We start from the raw sequence: 19,275 nt of genomic DNA, 5'->3' as shown, positions 1-19,275 counted from the left end.
GGGTCTCTTGGTCTCCCAGGCTAATCAAGGCATGATGGGAGACAAATTGGTACGAGAACTCCAAAAGCAGTGTCAGGGGACTCGATTAAGAGTGATGGTTCCTAACACTGGGAGGCCGAGGTGGGTGGATTGCTTGAGCTCAGGAGTTTGAGGTCAGTCTGAGCAAGAGCAAGACCCCATATTTAAAAAAGAAAAAAAAAGAGTGATGGCTGTTCCTACAATAATGCTCTGCCTGATGGTGAAAGATAAGACAGCTTTCATCCAGTCTGCATTTATTTAGAGCAATGATTTTCACCTGCTGTGCCTTGAGAGTTTCTTGGGTCCTGCAATCCCATTGCTGGGCATCTACCCAGGAAAAAAAAAAATCCTTTTATCACAAGGACACTTGCACTAGACTGTTTATTGCAGCTCAATTTACAGTCGCCAAAATGTGGAAACAGCCTAAATGCCCACCAACCCAGGAATGGATTAACAAGCCATGGTGTATATATACCGTGGAATATGATTCAGCCACTAAAAAAGATGGAGACTTCACATCCTTTGTATTAACCTGGATGGATGTGGAACACATTTTTCTTAGTAAAGCATCATAAGAATGGAGAAATAAGAATCCTATGTACTCAATTCTGCTATAAGGACAATTAAGGTCCTAGTACACCGTGGGGGATGGGGGATGGGAAAGCTGAGAAAGGGGAGGAGGAAGGGGGTGGGGGGTCAAAGGATAGGGTTCACCTTTTAGGGGCGGGACACAAATATAAGAGGGTCCTTATCTAAGAAAAGCAATTAATGTAACCTGCTTCTATGTACCCTCAGTGGATCCCCAACAATGAAAAAAATTTTAAACACCATTGATTAGATTATTTTTGAAAGAGATTCAAAGCATGTAAACGTATTCTTTTTTTACTCTTTTTTTTTTAAGCAACATAATTTAAGTATGCCAAGGAAATTTAATGATAGGTTTGAGTCTACTGTGAGATAAAAAAGGTTGAAAGGCACTAATGTAGAAAAAAAATTGCTAGGAGAGGGATTGTGTCCATCTGGGTCAGTGCTCAACCCTCCCTGTGTCACCCGGTGGCTGTTTCTCAAATCATCCGTTCATCCTGTGAAGCGTCATCTTCCTCCTTCCTCTCCCCGCCTCAGCGCAGCACACTCCCCGGCACTTATAATCACATAGTGAGGGAACAAATGAATTTGTGCTGTCTCAGGCTCAGGAGGCTCTGAACATTTTTAGTAATAGTAATAGTAATAGTTAGTAATCTTCCATTGATCTCATGGAGGGACTTAGTCAGCAGAGATGGCTGCCCCGGACTGATGATTCTGGTCACTCCCGGGAAGGAACATGACCAAGGGACCTTCCAAGTAGTAAGAGCGAACTTGAATGAGCTAGGGATACACGCGTGGCCTAGACTTAGAGGGAGATGGGGGGGTGGCATAGTTGCCTAGTAACAGTTTCCACATATGTGAGGGGTACATTCCCCAGGGATCCAGCAGTCCTATCTCTGAAGGCAGAGTTAGGTAGGACCTATGGATGAAAGCCTCCAGAAAGGCGTATTTTGGAAACAATCCCTCACATTCAGTGCTAACCACAAGAGCTGCTGTGTAAGGCACTGAGGCGTCTGTCCTTGGAGGCATTCAAGAGAGAACTTAACATCTCTGAACTATTCACTTAGCATGGTTTTGTCATGACAAAATCCAGAAACTCTGAAAATACTAAGAAGCACTAAAAGAGAAAAAAAAAAAAATCAAAAGTCCTCTGTGCTCCTCCCTACCTTTTTTTTTTTGATTCTTCAAAGTAAGACCCTTCTCCATCCTTGAGACCTGCACACGTGGTCTTCCGTCTTTCTTTTCTTTCTTTCTTTTTTCTGCTTGTATGAAAGGTCTTTCTTGGTGGGGGGAAAGAGGCTGCAGAGAAGCACCAAGGAGGAGAGAAAAAGAGAAGAGAAAAGAGGGGAGAAAAAGAGGAGAGTGAAGAGGAGAGTGAGGAAGAGAGAGGAGGAGAGAGAGCAAGGTCTTCCATCTTTCTAAAGCAACACTCTCCTTACCGGTGTCCCTCTTCCTACTGTTTCAGATCTCAGCTTCATTGTGAAAGGCTAAAGACCCAGTCTTCACTGGGTCCCTGTCTCCATCTGTGTCCTGTGCGGACGGTGTGTAATTCTCCTTCATTGCATCCAACACATTTCGTAAAACACGTTTGTCTATTCTCCCCCCACCCACTCTCACCGGCCCTTAAGCTCCTTGAAAAAAAAATTCAACATTGTTCATGTGTGCCTCCCCTGTGCCTGGAAGGGTGGCTGCTCATTTTAGATGTTCTTTGAACATTCTGGAAGGGAGGCAGGAGGCAAGGAGGAAGGAAGGAAAGAATGCCTGCGTTCGTTGACAGGGAAAAGCTGTCAGGGGTATATTGTTGAAAACAGAAGGCTTATGACAAAGGAAAATGTATAGGGTTATGCATAATGTGAGCCAATAAACCGGGAAACGTTCACTGAAATGTTAACAATGGTGATATTTGGACACTCTAATATCTGGGGTTTTATTTCTCCTTTCTTTTTTACTTTATATTGTTCTGTATGTTTGAATTTTCTGCAGTGTGTATTATCTGCGTAGACAGAGAAATCAAAGAAATAGTCAAAAGCACCTCGTGAAACTAGACAGGGTTAGAAAGGAGCTTCTCCCTGTCTTTATCCCCGAAGCAGCAGTTCCCGGAGATCTGCACATCTGTATGTGTGTCAAAGCCCCACCACCAGGCCGAGCCTGGGGCCTGCCAGGCCATTGCTGAGTTGCGGGGAAGCGGATACGTTGAACCTGAGGGGTTCCCTGTCACCCGTTGCCGTGAACTTCTCACACATGTGTTTCTATGTCCCTTTCTTTCTTCAACAGGAATCTATTGTGTCCCAGGTGCCCCAGGCATTGTCCACAGGCATTCCCCCAGTCCCTAGGGAGGCCCAACAAAAAGAAAACGTCATCACTGCTCTCTGGCAGCAAAACTGAATGTTGTATTGGGTCGACTCTTGCTGTTGTCGCTGCTTAAATAAACCAGAAAGCCCGTTAGCAGTGTGTTTGGCTGAGAGGACCACTCTTTAGAGATCTAGGGTGTTTGCATCTCAGGAAGCGGGATGACAGAGGATTCTGGGATCGACTTGCCTGGACTCAAATCCCAGCTCCATCACTTCCAAGCTGTTTGGGTGTCGGCAAATTCTCCACTCCCCTTCTGTGCCTCCATTTCCCCATCCGTAGAAGGGGAATGATGTGCTTGCCTCGTATGTTTGCTAAAGACTAAACCAGATGATATACGGACAGGGCTTGGAAGGGGATTCAGCACAGAGTAAAAGCTGCACAAACGAGAGCTTTTGTAATTAATTCTGTTTGCATTATGTGATGTGACAGCATTAACGTGACGAATGGGAAACAATTTGGGGAAATGTCCCTTTTTTAAAAGAAGGCACCTGCAGACCATATTTATGGTTTATGATCAGGAGGCAGCGTTAATGGCCCGTAATGTGATTACTATAAGGATTTTTATTAGGAAAATTCCAACCAATTTGGCATTAATTAATGTACTGTTAACTGTAGAGTGTTATTCACTTAATCCTTGGAGAGTTGGAGAAAATAAACCTGTTGTCAAAACCCTTACCCTGAGAAGTAAATAAGAGTTGTTCCCTCCTCGAGAGGCTCCATTTGTAATAAAAATAGATGAGTACTGCGTTTTTCCGTGCCAGTATTTATTGAAGTTCCGCGAGTTCCTTCAAGAAAGGAGAAAGGAGGACAGAGATGAGAATGTCAGGTGACGGGAAGGCTGGTAGGAGAACTTGCAGACAGCAACCTCTGGGTCAAAAAGGCAGGGAGTGAGGATGGAGCAGGTGTTCTGGACACACCGATCACACACCGCGGAAGGACGTGGCAGCTGCTTGGCTCCTGACTGTCCTCTACTCCTCTCAGTGAAGCAGCGTATCCCACACCACCCCACCGGCCACTTCAGAATGGGCCCTGCCTGCCTGCCGTCCACTCCTCAATCATGGATAACAAGCCTGTCATCCTCGTCTATTGCAGTCTTTCTATGCCTGTTTCGGGGTGCGCTTCCTCTGGCCCTCTGGGTTCCAGCCAGGATGGCCTTCCTCAATGTCTTTCTGTCACGCTCTCATTCATCACAGGGCCACAGATGTGTGTTGTCTCACAGTTTGGGGAGCTGCAAGTCTGAGATCGTGGTGCCAGCACGGCCAGGGCTCTGGTGAGGACTCTCTTGTGGCTTGCAAACGGCTGCCTGCTTGCCAAGTCCTCACACTGCATGTGAGGTTCTTTCCCCTCTTACTCAGTTTACTCCTTACTCAACCTATAGCCCAGGGGCTGCACCTCTTGCCCCCTTTAGTAGTATGGTGGTCTGTTCAGCCTGCTGTGCTAAAATATTATAGTCTGGGTGGCTTGAGCAATAGGCGTGTGTTGTCTCAGAGTTTTGGAAGCTTCAAGTCTGAGATCAGGGTGACAGCTTGGTCCGGGACTCTTTCTGTCTTGCAGATGGCTGCCTTCTGGCTGTGTCTACACACGGCAGAGACAGTATAGGGTCTCTAGCGTCCCTCCTATAAGGGTCCTAATCTCATTTCAACCCTGAGCTCTATGCTTCACAACTTCATTTCACCTTCATTACCTCCTCAAAGGCCACATCTTGAATACAGCCAGGAGGAGGGTGAGGGGGTTCAACACATGAATGGGGGAAGCTGGGGGAACACAGTTCCCTCCATAGCAAGTAGTGTCTTTGGAAACAGAAAGGGTACCCAGCACTGAGGACAGGAGGAAGAGGTTTCATGACATTAAACTATGTTGTGGCTTCATGAAAAAGGCAATTGGGAGAGTGTAGTGGAGAATGAGGGTGAGGAGGGAAACGAGAAAATGCAGTCTCTTGCTTGTCATTGTTTAAGGTGGTAATAATGAAGGGCACAATTTCATTTCGTGTATTGGTCCTGGAAGTATTTATGTGTTTATTATCTGTCTTTTCAGGAGAGGGTACTTCCTATAAGCAGAGGCTTTTGTGGCCTGTCCATGAGTCTGTTACCCATTCCCAGAACAGTATTTGCCTGGTGGGCATCTCATAGTTACTTATTCTAGTAACTACTGCTGGGTAACAAACCCAAACTTACTGACATAAAACTCCACAATTTTCTTGTGCTTCTGGATTCTGTGGCTCAGGAGTGTGGAAAGAGCACGTAGGAGACGGCGGGGTGGGAGTGGGTGGGAAGAGTTTCCTCATGCTCAGAGCTACTGCACTGTTCTGGACAGTTTTCTACACACACAGTTCTGTGGAGTTCTCTGAACTAGAATCTCCAAGAGGTTATATAACTTTCCCAACCTCCCAAAATTAGGGAAGAGTCACTAGTTAAAGACTGGAGTGATCTGATTTCAAGACTAAACTTGTTACCACTGGGCCATGTTGCTTTTCCAGAGTGGCTGCCTGTGTCAGCCAAAACTGAGGTCAGCCATCTTGGCAGGAAACCTCCTGCCTTTCAGGGAGGTGAGTGCTCCTTAAGCATCAGCCATGCTAGTTTCCTAAGAGGCTCTAGGAAGTATGACGAGAGGCTGCTATGGGGATTAGGGACATCAATTGTCATGTCAAATGTCTCCTGTAATGCATGGGACAGCCTCACTCAAACAAAAAATTGTCTCTCCCTTAATACCAGTAGTCCCAGTTTTTAAAAACACTGCCTGAGAAGGGGGGAGAATGTGTGAAATATTAATCTATGCCAAAACTATCTGAAAGGTCACTCAAATAGAATAGAAGCCTTGTCTCCTTGCCTGGTTCAAAAGGGTTTAAAAGCTCTCATTTTAGTGTCTGAAAAAAGGAGATTTGGATCCTAGTTTTGCACGTTTTTAGCTGGCCAGGTCAGATAACCCCTTGGAGTCTTAATTTTCTTATCTATAAAATGGGAATAATTAGAAAACCTCCCTCAAAGGTCTGCCATGAGGAGTAAATGAGGTAAGACCTGTTATAACAAGCTCAGCCCCGGGCCTGGCACATAGCAATAACATTGCTATTATCATAATAGCTCTTTCATCCTTGGTGCTTGGAGAAGGTAACGTCAGTGGGATGGATAAGAGCTTGTGGGCCACGGTGCAGCATTTCACAGATGATACATATCAGGCAAAGTGACTGGGACCCAGTGAATTGCGGCAAAATGTACCATACGCCATCAATATCTATCCCACCAGTTTCCATTTATTGAGCAGTACATCATTAGAATATTCCAGGGCTCTCAACAATAAAATCAATAAGACGGTTCAGCCATGGGCTGTGGTTTAATAACTCCAGACTTGAATGGGGGGAAAAAGCTCAGTGAGCAGGAAAATGTCCTGAGTGCTTCGTCGAGGGTGGAGGGAGACGTTTTCTCAGAGTGGGAGAAAAATAATGAATGAGCTAGCCTACCATCTCTGGCGAAGCAGGCAGCTGTGAGCATTTGAGGCAGCTCCCAGAAATGAGGTTGGGTAAACCCTCCACCTCGGGAGATGGCATTTTTTTGGAAGGTGGTTGAAAAGAAAAGAAGGTGTCCCCAAAGTGATTCTCAACTCTGCATGTTGAAATGACTTGGGGAATGTCTAAAAAATAACCAACACTGGTACCCACCAAATTAATTAAATCAAAATTTCTCAGGGGTTGTTTCTCTAGAAAAGGTGTTCAGACGGTTCTATTGGGCAGCCTAGGCTAGGGGTTTTCATACATTAACTTATTACAACCAAGCGTTCTGGTCCCCAGTTTCTGATTCGGACGGTCTGGGGATGAGGCTGAGGTTTGCATTTCTTCTTTTTTTATTTTTATTAAATCATTTATACATAGATCATAAATACATTTATGCCTTTATAGGATTCAATGTGTTGATTATTTATACAAATCGGAGTTCTTACATCCTACTAATCAACATAGCCTTCACCTCATTTACCCAATTACAGTGTTAAGACATTTGTGTTCTACACCTGATAGATCCAACTTGTACTTGCAATATGCTCCATAGGTGTGGTCTCCCTACTGACCCTTCCTTTGTCGACCCACCCCCTCCCTTCCCCTCTCCCTCCCCTTCCCCCCTTTATCCTAGGTTATAGTTGTGTTTCATTTTTCATATGCAAGTGAGTATTTGCATTTCTGACAGACTCCCAAGCACTGTGATGCTGCTGATCAGAGACACACTCTGGACACTCAGTGGTTCTCAGCTGGGAGCCATTTGGCCCCTCCTCCAGGGGACATTGGTTAATGAATGGAAACATTTTTGGTTTAGTCACGACTGGGTGGGTGATACTGGTATCTAGTGGATAGAGGCCAGGGATACTGTTTAAATATCCTACAGTGCACAGGACAGCTCTCTGCACAACAATTATCTGGCCCCAAATATCAACAGTGCCAAAGTTGAGAAACCCTACCCTGAAGGAGACAGTGGTTTAGAAGCCACTTAAGGAAGAAAATGATGCTCTGGTTCCAAGTGAACTCAGCACGAGAGCCTAAGTGAAGACAGGGGTTCCCAGATTCTTGCTAGCCAACGTCTGGTCAATCAAGCATGGTATTTGAAATAGAACAGTTTGTATCCTAATCTCCATCTCCCGGCTCTGTGACCTTGGGCAAGTTCTTTACCCTCTCTGATCCTGGAACAATTATCTGTAGATAGGAATAATTTCCATGTGCAGCATTATTATGAGAATTAAAAGGCCTGTGAAAGAACCTCATGAATGTTAAGTATTCAACAGAGTAGGGTGAAAATCAAAAGGCCAGTGTTTCTTAGCAGATTAGCAGACTCTTGTTTCTATCTAGTTCCCTAAATGCCCATCCCAGAAAACTCCCAGCAAACCTTCTCAGGCCCCTGAAGTGAGTAGGGGCCCTGAGCCAGGAAAATCAAACATTTTCTGGACCTTCAAATTCTTCCATGACATCTGGGGCTGCCTGAGCATTGCTTTGCACTTGGCCTTGACGTCCTCTCATTTGTTTAACAAACTCAGCACATCCTAGTTTGGAAGCCAGCTCTTGGAGTCTAGTTAATATTCTCCAAGCTTCCTTCACACCCCTCTTGCCTTCACAATTCTGGCATATCCACATTCTACCTGCCTTGTTATTCTTGTAATATTTTTACTGCAATAAACTCACCTTTATTTTTACGTAAGCAAATTTTATGTGAAGAGTAATTTTGCATCGTGGCCATCAGTGGAAATCTTGCTGTCACAGGCCACAAGGAGACAGCAACCATGCACATGAACAGATGAAATCAAAACAGCAGCATTCAGTGCTAGGGAGGCACTCCTGTTACTGCCCAAAGATGCCAGCCCTGTGGGCAGGACTCTTCTTATTGGAAAAAGAAGTTCAGTAAGCGAATGCTGCTAAGGATGTGTTTGCATAGGACTGAGGCTTCACTGGTGGGCTCATCAGAAGGGGTGCATAAGAATTAAAAATAGATGTACAGTCCCACCCTGATTCAGTGCCACTTGGTGTCCTATGTGTGCAGCACGTGACTCTTGGAGAATTCTGACATCCCAATTAAGAGCAGGAGCTCTGAAGTCAAGGTCAGGTCCTGGTCCACCACTTCCCAGCTGTGTGAACAGTTAGAAGTTCAGGTGAAGTGGGTGAGGACTCTAAAGTCATACCACACACAGTCAAGCTGTGTAGCCTTATTTTGCCTCGGTTTTAGATGTCCTTACAGCATCACTTAGAGGTGAGTTCTTTTTGAAGAACTGAGGCATAATAGGCAGAGTGACCTGCTAATATATAATGGGTCTAGGGTACAGACCCCACCTATTCCCCTGTGCAGAATAGCTGAGTTAGGAAGTACAGGATGGGTTCCCCCAAATAAAACATTAAACACAGGGTGTCCATAAAGTTCACGTGCAATTTAAAATAGCCTGTGACCCAGCAATTCCATTGCTGGGGATATGCTCCAAAGAATTGAAAGCAATGACTTGCCAGGTGTTTTCTATTTCCCGTATCGTATAACATTAGCTTCAGGCTAGTGTGGGAGGTGCACGTGTGCATTGCTCCCGGCAGCCAAAAGAAGGGCGCAACCGAGGGCTCACTGATGAACAGCTAAACAAACTGCAGTTTATTCATCCCACAGAATATTATTCACCCTTAAAAAGGAATGAAATTTGGACATATGCTGTAACATGGAGGAACCTGGATGGCCAAAGGACAGTTATTACATGATTATTCACAGTCCCTAGAATCATCAAATTCATAGAGACAGAAAGTAGAATGGGGATTGCCAGGAGAGCTGGGGGAAGGGAGAATGGAGAGTTACTGTGTAAAGGGTGCAGAGTTTCAATTTGATGATGAAAAGACTTCTGGAGATGGATGGTGGCCGTGGTTGCACCGCCTTGTAAATGGGTTTGTCATGGCTGAACTGTGTACCTAAAAATGGTTAAAATGGTAAATTTGACGTTCTACAGGTTGAATAGCCCTAATCTGAAAAATTGAAATCTGAAATGCTGCAAAATGGAAAACTTTGGGGGCCCCAACATGATACCACAAGTGGAAAATTCCACACATATGTACTTAACACAGACTTTGTTCCATGCACGAGATTATCTCCTGTATTGTATGAAATTACCTTCAGCCTGTGTGTATAAGGTGCATGTGAAACGTACAGGAATTCCCTATTTGGACTTGGGTTTCATTCCCAGGAGATGTCATTATGTATATGCATTATGTATATCCAGAATCAAAAACCCAAAATCCAAAATTCGAAACACTGCTGATCCCAAGCATTTTTGGTAAGGGGCACTCAACCTGTGTATCTTGCACCACAATTTTAAAAAGAAGTGCAGATTTCAAGTGGTGCTGTAGGAGAGAACTCCAGGAGGGCTTTCCCCAGGAAGGGTCATTTCTCCTGAGACCTAAAAGGTGCTGGTCTAACCAGCTTTATCCTTGGACCTGAGTTCTCTTAACTCCACAAACCCCATTTCATATCCCCTCTCCCCCCTCACTTCTCATTAGACTGGCCTGGTGGTGATATCACAATACTGGAAGGAGTCCTGGCACTAGACCAGATCCTCCCAGGAAGGCTTGGTGCTGCAGAGCAAAGGTCAGTAGGCTGCCCCCAAACCCCGTAGAAAGGGGGGACCTAGCCCCTAGCCAGCTTGCTGCACAAGTGCAGACAGCCATGTGCAACCGCTCGGCCCTGAGTCAGCCTCCTAAGGCCCCATACAAGGGTGAAGCTGTCGGGCTTAATCTGTCAGTCAAAAATCATTCATGGACTCCTCTCCCCTAAGCTCAGCTCTCTGCCAAGCCCAGGGGCCAGGATGGCCTCCTACAAGAAATGAGCATGGGTTGGTGCCTGTAGCACAGCGGTTACAGCACCAGCCACATACACCAAGGGAGGCGGATTCAAACCCAGCCAGGCTAAACAACAATGACAACACAACAAAAAAAATAGTCGGGCCTTATGGTGGGCACCTGTAGTCCTAGCTACTTGGGAGGCTGAGGCAAGAGGATCACTTAAGCCCAAGAGTTTGAAGTTGCTGTGAGCTGTGATGCCACAGCACTCTACCCAGGGCAACATAGTGAGACTGTTGTCTCAAAAAAAAAAAAAAGAAAGAAAGAAAGAAAAAGAAATGAGTATGACCTTGGCTCGCAGGAAACTAACAGTGATCAAGAAAACCAACCTGACACTCCAGGGGGTACAGTCTTCCGTGCAGTGCTGCCAACTCCATGAACAGGTTCAGAAATTTCATCTTCCTCCCAAATAAAATAGGGGTTTAGGAGTCCAGTAGACCCAAGTGTTGGTCTCCATTAGAGAGGGTAACTAGCGCTCATTAGAGAGGGTAACTTCATCAGCCTTGTGGTAAGATGTGGTTATGGTCATGGCACCTGCCTTCAGAGGCCTTGGGATGATGAAGTCACATGTAAATAGCGCTTAGGACATAGTAAGTGCATAATATGTGTTCGATAGTGTTACTAGTCTATGAGCATCTACAAAACTAAGGTGGGGAATTGACTTGCCCAGGGTCCCACGGCCGGTTCACAGGAGCAGGATTGAATACAGCCTGTGGCCTTCCGTCCTGTGCTCTTGCCGCCCCATCATGCTGCCTTTTCTAAATCTGTTGAGAGCAGGGAATTCTTTCTGGATACTGGACCAACTCCCAAGTTTAATCACCAAAACCTGTTTTAAATTTTCCCAGTAGGAAAAAGGCATTTCCTGCTCAAGTGTGACAAAGAAGCTTGAATGTGTGAAGGTTTCTCCCCATGACACAGATCCGGCTCCCCATCTGTGATCATGAGCTGCCACCGCCCCCCAACCCCAGAGGGATCCCAGCCATCAGAGAGGGGCGGCATCTTTCTGAAGTCCCTGCTGTGAAGGGCTACATCTGGCCCCCAGCTTCCCAGGCAACACTGAGCTGGTCACACCCCAGCTGGGAGCTTCCTACCCCAAGCCCCATTTGCATACAACCCCGTTTTCACTTCTCTACGTTCCCAAGACCTAACCAACCCTCTAATTTGGAAGCAAGTCAGAAAGTGCCCTTGCAGCAGCCGGAAGAGGCCCTTTCAGAGTATAAATAGAATCGAGGGCTTTGTTGGTAGAATAACTATTCCAGTCAAGCAGCTCCTTTGCATTTGTTATTAATTGTGGTCTGGACAAATGCTGCAGCAAGAAATTCCGGTTGTGAGTGTTTATTTGCAAGCAGTGGGCTCTAGTGTATGCATCACCCTGGGAGCCGGTGTGGCTTTGGGTTAGAACTTGGGAGCTAAGCTGCTTGGTTAAACCGAACTTTGATCCTGATCGTTGTGGATGAACAGCTAAATAAAAATGATGATGATGATGATGATGATAGTCAAGTTCATTGAGCTTGTACTCTGTGCCAGGCACTGTTCTCAGTACTGCCCATGAACTTTCACGTGAGCCAGGTTCTGTTATTATAAACATACTCATTTCACAAATGAGGAAACTAGGCTTGCAGAGATCAAATAACCAGTCCAAGGTCACACAGACCTGCCTGACCACCAGTTTCTCTTTAAACTCCTGCATCTTGCCTTCTTTTCCCAGATCACATTGCCACAAGGTACCACATCCATGATCATCACCAGTATCACAACGTTTATCCAGCACATTGAGCTGGCAAAGCACTTTGACTTCTGCTATCTCTTTGAAGCCTGAGAATGGCATAGTCCTGGCCTGACTCACAGTGATGCTTGAGAAATACAGAATTTGAGTAATAAGCCTGGTGTGGCACAGCTAGTTAGTGGTGGAGCTGTCCACGGCTCCCCGCCCTCCACCTTCACACCTGCACTGAAAAAGTATACTTGATATTCTCCCCCCATCAACCTGGCTTTTTAACATTCATCTGAAGTCAGCTTCTCCCGCTGCCTCTAATCACTCTGATTTTTCCACTTATTTTCTGTTTTGTGCCACAGGAATCTGATTACATTGTTAAATTCATAGCTCTTTTTTTTTTTTTTTAAGGAGCTGGGCAGTATTGGGGTTTTAGTCTTTCAAAGAGCTCCGTGTAGCTCTGACCACACATCATTGTCATTGTCCTGCCGCTGAAAGTCAGCTGATGCACATCTAGAAACAGACCTTCCTCTTTGTGAAACAGGGATAGTTTGATGGAGTGAAGTGACAATGACAGGGCTCCCAGGTCACAGATTCATTCCTTCTCAGCTCAGCTAGTTCTTCAGAGGGACCCCCCTGAGCCTCCACGTCCTCATCCTTACAATAGGGAGGTGACAGCTCCCTTCTCAGAGTTTCTGATAGAAGTGCGTAAGGCCATGCAGAGAATTGCTCACCACATAGTAGGCACTCGGTACATGGCTGACCTTTCTCCCCCTGCCTCTCCTCCCCATTTCCATCTCTCACTCTCTCTGTGATTCCTTTCTTTAGATGGTTTTGTTCTTTCCCACCCACCCCCATCCTCAAAATAGCTGTCCTCCAGAAGAACTCTGGGGTTTTTGTTCCCCATTCTCTTTGCAGAGACTTAGCTGTCTAGCCCAGGGATGACTTTATATTTAAGCCAAGAAAGCTCTTTTGCTGGAGCAATTGTGACTTCCCAAGACTCCCTCCCTTTCTCCCAGAGAAATGCATCCATGTCCCTGTTTGTCTGTCTGTAAATCTGAACAGCATTCTAACACCCTAAAGTTACAAGAGACTTTTTCTCAATGTCAGTGTCCAAGTGCCTTTTAAAGATCATCACAGGGTCTCCATACAACCCTTTCTATCTCCCGTCTTGGCTTCAGCAAAGGGTGAGTGGAAACAGCAGGGCTGACTTTGGACTCAGCAATGCTTGGTTTGCCCTCCTGCCTATGTCCTCACTTACTATGTGACCTGGGGAACATAATGACCTCTCTGAGCTTTAGAGGACAATGCATTTTTCCCAGGGCCAAATAATAACAGTACAGAGCCCAGTGCATCCACAGTATAGATGCATAGCAGGTGCCTAGGAAACATCAGCTCCTCTGGACCACTCTTCTTCAGGACAAATCATTCTTTCATGCACTCATTTGACAACCACAGCAAGAGACATTCATGGCTGGTTGGAAAAGCAAGAGTTGATCCCAAAGGCCCCATAAGCCTTGAATGGATAGATGGTATTTGAGATGATAGGCTGATGGTTGCTTCTCTGGATGAATAATTGGATGGTTCACTGTGTGTGTGAGTGGATGAGTGGCTGTATTTGGAGAGATAGATGGATAGATATATGGATGGATGCATGAATGGATGGATGGATGGATGGAGGCATAGATAGATGGGCAAGTGGATGGATGGATGGGTGGATGGATATAAAGATGTAGCCTTATTTGTCATCGAGAGTCTGCCTCTCCTGTAATACAGAAATGCCTATGGCAGCAGTCCTTAAATGTATAACTATTTGCCTACAATAACTAACTCATAAGATACTTCATTAGCCACAAGCATAATTGTTATAAACTTTTCCTTTTTAAGTTCCAGGTATGATGATGTGGTATATATTAGTGGTTATGGATGTCGTGTTTGGAACCAGACCTGTGCTTGAACCTCAGCTTAACTAATTAAAGTAGTATGACCTTGAACCAATCCCTTGATCTCTCTAAGCTATGGTTTCCTCATTTGGAAAATAGGGGTAGTAATACTACCTAACAGGATCATTATGAGGATTAAATAACATAATGAATGTCAAGGGCTGATTGATGTTCAATAAAAGCCAAAATGCACCATCCTGTAATTTTTCTTTTTTTTTAACCACCAAGAACTAGATGTGTGCCAGATACTGTTCCAGCCTTGCATATTTAATGACAAGACTGAAATAGTCCATCTCTTGGAGTGTATATGTCCTGATAGAGTGTTCAAACAATAGACAAGTAAGCAGGTAATCAATTTCAGACAGTGTTAAACTGAACTAGGCTGAGGTGCAAGGGAGTGAAAGATGTGATGAGGGGCAAGAGGCCATTTTTAATGCTATCAGCTAATGATAGGAAGATGCAGCCACACAGAGATCTGGGCAGAGCATGTTCCAAGTCACAGGAGTAGCCAGTGCAAAGGTCCTGAGGCAGAAATGAGCTTGTTGGAGGAAGAGAAAGAAGGCGAGGTAGTGAGGTGGGAAGTGAAACCAGTCCAGGGAAAGCGGTGTAAGGAGCCAGGTGAGGATAGCCGTGGAGGCTGTGAAGTATGATTTGGACATCATCCACGTCAGTCTCATCCTGTCCTCTGCCATAACTTAGAACAGTGTTTTCCAAGCTATTTGATCTCACGGCACACTTGAACCTATAGTTGAACTTCCACGGCATACTTTAAATTATGGTCATCAAAAAAATAATAATAATAAAATAAGTAAATGAATACTTTTACTGTGCTTTGAACTTCTTTTGAAAATAATTTAATTAATGATCTTTTAAAAATTTCACAGCACACCTGTTCAAAATCAGACTCAGAAAGAGCCTCATTCATTTGGCAGCCATTCAGCCTTCTGATACTAATTGACAGACTCTCTTAACACAGTAACTAAGAAAATGCCATGAAGACTATGTTAACCAGTTTGGTGAAAATATTTCAAATTGTATATAAAACCAGCACACTGTACCCCCTGACTGCATTAATGTACACAGTCATGATTTAATAAAAATAAAAAAATAACAATTGACAGACCCCTGATCTCCTGGCTACACTGTCTCTATTCTAAGCTTTCCCTGTTCATATTCTGGGACACCTGAAGCTACTACCCTGATGATGTTCTGGATCCCCTAACCCTGCAATCCCCAATCCCTGGGCTGCACAGTATCACCACTTGAACCCCACCCTCTGTCCCATCCCCCACAACCACCAGTCCATGGAAAAATTGTCTTCCATGAAACTGCTCCCAAAAAGGTTAGGGACTTTTTTTTTTTCTTAGCAGGCCCAGGCCAGGTTCAAATGTTCCAACCCCAGATCATGTGGCCAGCGCCCTAACCACTGAGCACAAACCTGGACCCTATAAGAAATCGAATTAAATCCAAGGAAATCAAACAAAGGAAAAGCCAGGAGGACCCTCGTTGAAATTATAAGGAACTAAACCAGGAAGCCGTGTTTCTCCTTGGTGCTTTAGCTCTGGAGTGTTTGCAAGGGAAAGAAAGGGAGGAATCTTTGAGGCTGATTTAAGGATAAAAGGGTATCTGGAAGCCTTCATCCAAGGCAGATCTGGGGTAGGATCCGGCTTCATATCTAGAAAATAATACATGATGGTGATGAAACCTCAGCCAGCCTGGCCAGCCCAGCAGCTCAGACTGGGTCACTGGAACTGGACCTTCACCATCACTCTGTAGTGCTCCCTCAGCCTTGAGTTCCTCCTCAGGCAGCCTCTCTCTGTGTGGAAACAGAAAGGCTCTTAGAATCAGCCAATCTTCTGTCAAACAGAAAGAGAACCTTTCTTTTCTCAGAAGTCTGGAGTTCTGTCTCATTGGCTAATTATCTTGGTTGGGTCACATATCTGTCTCTGAACAGTTCTGTAGCCAGGGACGTTCAGTGTTCTGAGTGGCCAGGCCTAGGCTAGACTCACTCATATGACCAGCCCTGGAAGAGATATGGAGTTGGATTCTCTCCATTTGTATGGAAAGAAAACAAGGAAGGGGGTGATGCCCCCAAAGGTAATGGATGACAGAATTTCAGTTATGGAAGATGAATGTCTTCTGGAGATCTCTGTACAACACTGTGCTTGCAGTTAGCAGTGCTGTAGGGTACACTCACATGCTGGCCAAGAGGATGCATTTCATGTTATCTGTTCTTACCCAGCTGAAACAAACAAACAGATATATTGGAAGCTGTAAGAAGAAGAAGGGAAAATGGATTCTGGATAGGCAAAAATGGGATGTGTATCTTTTATTCCCTAACTTAGAATTAACTGCTTCTTTCCCTGATATTTGAAAATACATCTCTTATAGCTCTCACCTCCTCCTGCCTCGCTTGATAGCTTAATAATACATGTCCATATGTCTCCACCAGCCTTTTTAAACTTCGGGGGGATGGAAACTATACCTAGTACCCCAGGGTCCTCTGCCCCTTTTGAGCCTGGGCACTGTGAGGAGCTAGGACACACTTGGCTAAGTGGAATCAAGTTTTAGGCCCCAACAGGATGGCCACACCCTATAAATAGACCCAGAAAAATCATCAGAGGCTGAGAGCGGTGGCTTGCATCTGTAATCCTAGCACTCTGAGAGACTAAGGTGGGAGGATTTCTGGAGGCCAGGAGTTCAAGACCAGCCTGAGCAACATAGGAAGACCCTGTCCCTATAAAACATAGAAATAATTGACTGTGCAAAGTAGCTCATGGCTGTAGTCCCAGCTACTCAGGAGGCAGAGGCAGGAGGATCACTCGAGCTCAGGAGTTTGAGGTTGTATAAGCTATGATGATGTCTCTGCACCCTAGCCCAGGTGAATAAGAAAGACCCTATCTCAAAGAAATAAAAAGCATTGGAGAAGTGTCCCACTCTCCAAAGGCTGGCTGAGCCTCACCCTGACCTCTGTGGTCTCTTGGATTTTCCCCAGGCAAAGCCAACAAGAACGTCCAGTGGGACGAGGACTCTGTGGAGTACATGCCGGCCAACCCGGTCAGAATTGCCTTCGTGCTGGTGGTCCACGGCCGTGCCTCTCGGCAGCTGCAGCGCATGTTCAAGGCCATCTACCACAAAGACCACTTCTACTACATCCATGTGGACAAGGTGAGGCGCCTCCTCTGTCACCTCACACTGGGCTCCCTCCTAGGCCTGTGTCTCCCTCTCTGATACCCTCTTCCTCCATCACTGCTCCCAGCTGCCTCCCCTCAGAGCAGGCACAGCAGATGACCAGCTGCCTTTCCTCAGAGCGTGTGGTCGTGAGGTGCTGTGCATGAGAGTGTGTGTGTATATTTGTTTCAGACTTTCTAGCTGTGACTTTCCACTTTCTCCATAAACACTGTTTCTCTTACCTCTTCTCTTCACTACCCTGTGCCTTCTGCCTGGCACTCACATACTTGGTGGGAATGCCCATCCCATGAGAATACCCATTTTATAAAAGGCCAAATAGTAAGTACTTTAGGGTTCATGAGCCATGTGCTGTCTGTTAGCACTGCCCCTGAAGTGCAAAAGTAGCCACAGGGAACTTGTCAACAGATGGGCGTGGCTGTGTGCCAATAAAACTTTATTAACAAGGCTCGGTGCCTGAGGCAGAGTGAGTAGGGCACCAGCCATGTACACTAAGGCTGGAGGGTTCAAGCCTGGCCCAGGCCAGCTAAACAGCAATGACAGCAGCAACCAAAAAAATTGCTGGGCATTGTGGGTGCCTATAGTCCCAGCTACTTGGGAGGCTGAGGCAAGATAATCACTTAAGCCCAAGAGTTGGAAGTTGTTGTGAGCTGTGACGCTACAGCACTCTACCAAGGGTGTCATAGTAAGACTCTGTCTCAAAAAAAAAAAAGAAAAGAAGAACTTTATTAATAAAACCTATGGCAGCCTCACTAATTCCTGTGCTATAAATGTCCCAGAGATTTCTGTTGGTTGGCTGATGGGACATGATTATGGCTTAGTCAAGAAGGCAAAGGGGATGCTTTATCCAAAAGAGCTGACCCCAAACTGAAGCTCTACCCCTAAATGTATGCATCAGGTTTAGGTAGAGACATATTTCTTAGCTTATTATCTCAGACCACAAGAACCTGTCCTGTATAAAAATGCAGAGTGCCAGTTACCACCAGCTCAAGCCTAGTGACCCTTAGCTCAGAGATGGACCCAGGGAACACAGCTTTCAAACATCTAATGTGAAATTTTTTAAAGAATACAATCTTGAATAGCACTGCAGAAAGACACCCTAGGCTAGAGTCAGTTACTTGGCAAAGTTCACTGTGCTCAGAAGCACTGTCGACTAGAAGGACAGGGAGGGGCTGAGGGGTGGAGGGACATGTCTGGGTGTTTTCTGGGATGCTGAATGTTACCCTTTGTCTCCTGGGAAAAGCGCTCTAATTACCTGCATCGGCAAGTGCTCCAGTTCGCCAGGCAGTATGGCAATGTCCGTGTTACACCCTGGAGGATGGCTACCATCTGGGGGGGAGCCAGCCTCCTGTCCACCTACCTGCAGAGCATGAGAGACCTCCTAGAGATGACCGACTGGCCCTGGGACTTCTTCATCAACCTCAGTGCAGCCGACTACCCCATCAGGTAAGGTACACAGTGGCTCTAGGCCGCCCAGGGTGACATCCTGCTGCCCTTCGCAGAGATGCCACAGAGAGCCTATGCAGGGTCTTCACAAGATCTCTCAGCATAGGATGCAGATTGGACCTCAGAGTCATTTACACATTCATTCATCCACTCACTCATTCAACAGGTATTTATTGAACACATGGTTTTTCTAGCTCTGTCCAACGATGTCCCATTGCACTAAAGATGCTGAAACCCCTGTGCATGGAGCTTTCATTCAAGTAGAGAGACAGGCCGGGCACAGTGGCTCACACCCATAATCCCAGCACTTTGGGAGACTCAGGTGGGAGAATTGCGTGAGACCAGTCTGGGTAATATAGCAAGACCCTGTCTCTACAAAAACTAAAAAAAAAAAAAAAAGAAAGAAAGAAACAAAAAGGACAACAACAAACAAAATAAGTAAAATGGTATAGTATAAAAATAAAGCGAAGGGCAGAAGTAGGCCAGGGTTGTCATTTTGACAAGAGTGGCCAGGAATATCCTCATTCATTAGAGTGGAAGATGATGAAAGAGTGAGTTGCTTTCTTTGTCTGTGGAGAAGGTGGTCCAGGCAGAGGGAACGTTAGGGGCTGAACCCTGAGGTGAGAAGGTGCCTGGCGCATGGGAAGAGGAGCAGGGCTCAGTGTGGCTGGAACAGAGTGAGTGAGGGGGCATGT

At 45.6% G+C, this 19,275-nt stretch overlaps 1 protein-coding gene across 1 annotated transcript in view; it reads left to right on the top strand.

Annotated features, from left to right (window-relative positions):
• Positions 1 to 19,275, top strand: part of XYLT1 (xylosyltransferase 1) — a gene marked incomplete at its 5' end in the record, with an annotated part of 316,786 nt that overhangs the window by 220,687 nt on the left and 76,824 nt on the right. Inside the window, 2 exons of the mRNA XM_012805673.2 lie at positions 16,941 to 17,113; positions 18,378 to 18,580. Of these exons, the coding sequence (XP_012661127.1) occupies positions 16,941 to 17,113; positions 18,378 to 18,580 (376 nt within the window). The remainder of the gene's footprint in view (positions 1 to 16,940; positions 17,114 to 18,377; positions 18,581 to 19,275) is intronic.

Source organism: Otolemur garnettii, unplaced genomic scaffold, assembly GCF_000181295.1.
Source record: "Otolemur garnettii isolate 467f Iridium unplaced genomic scaffold, OtoGar3 scaffold00044, whole genome shotgun sequence".
NCBI classification, from domain to species: Eukaryota; Metazoa; Chordata; class Mammalia; order Primates; family Galagidae; genus Otolemur; species Otolemur garnettii.
The sequence above is the reverse complement of the archived record's forward strand: the minus strand, read 5'-3'. Positions and strand labels throughout refer to the sequence as shown.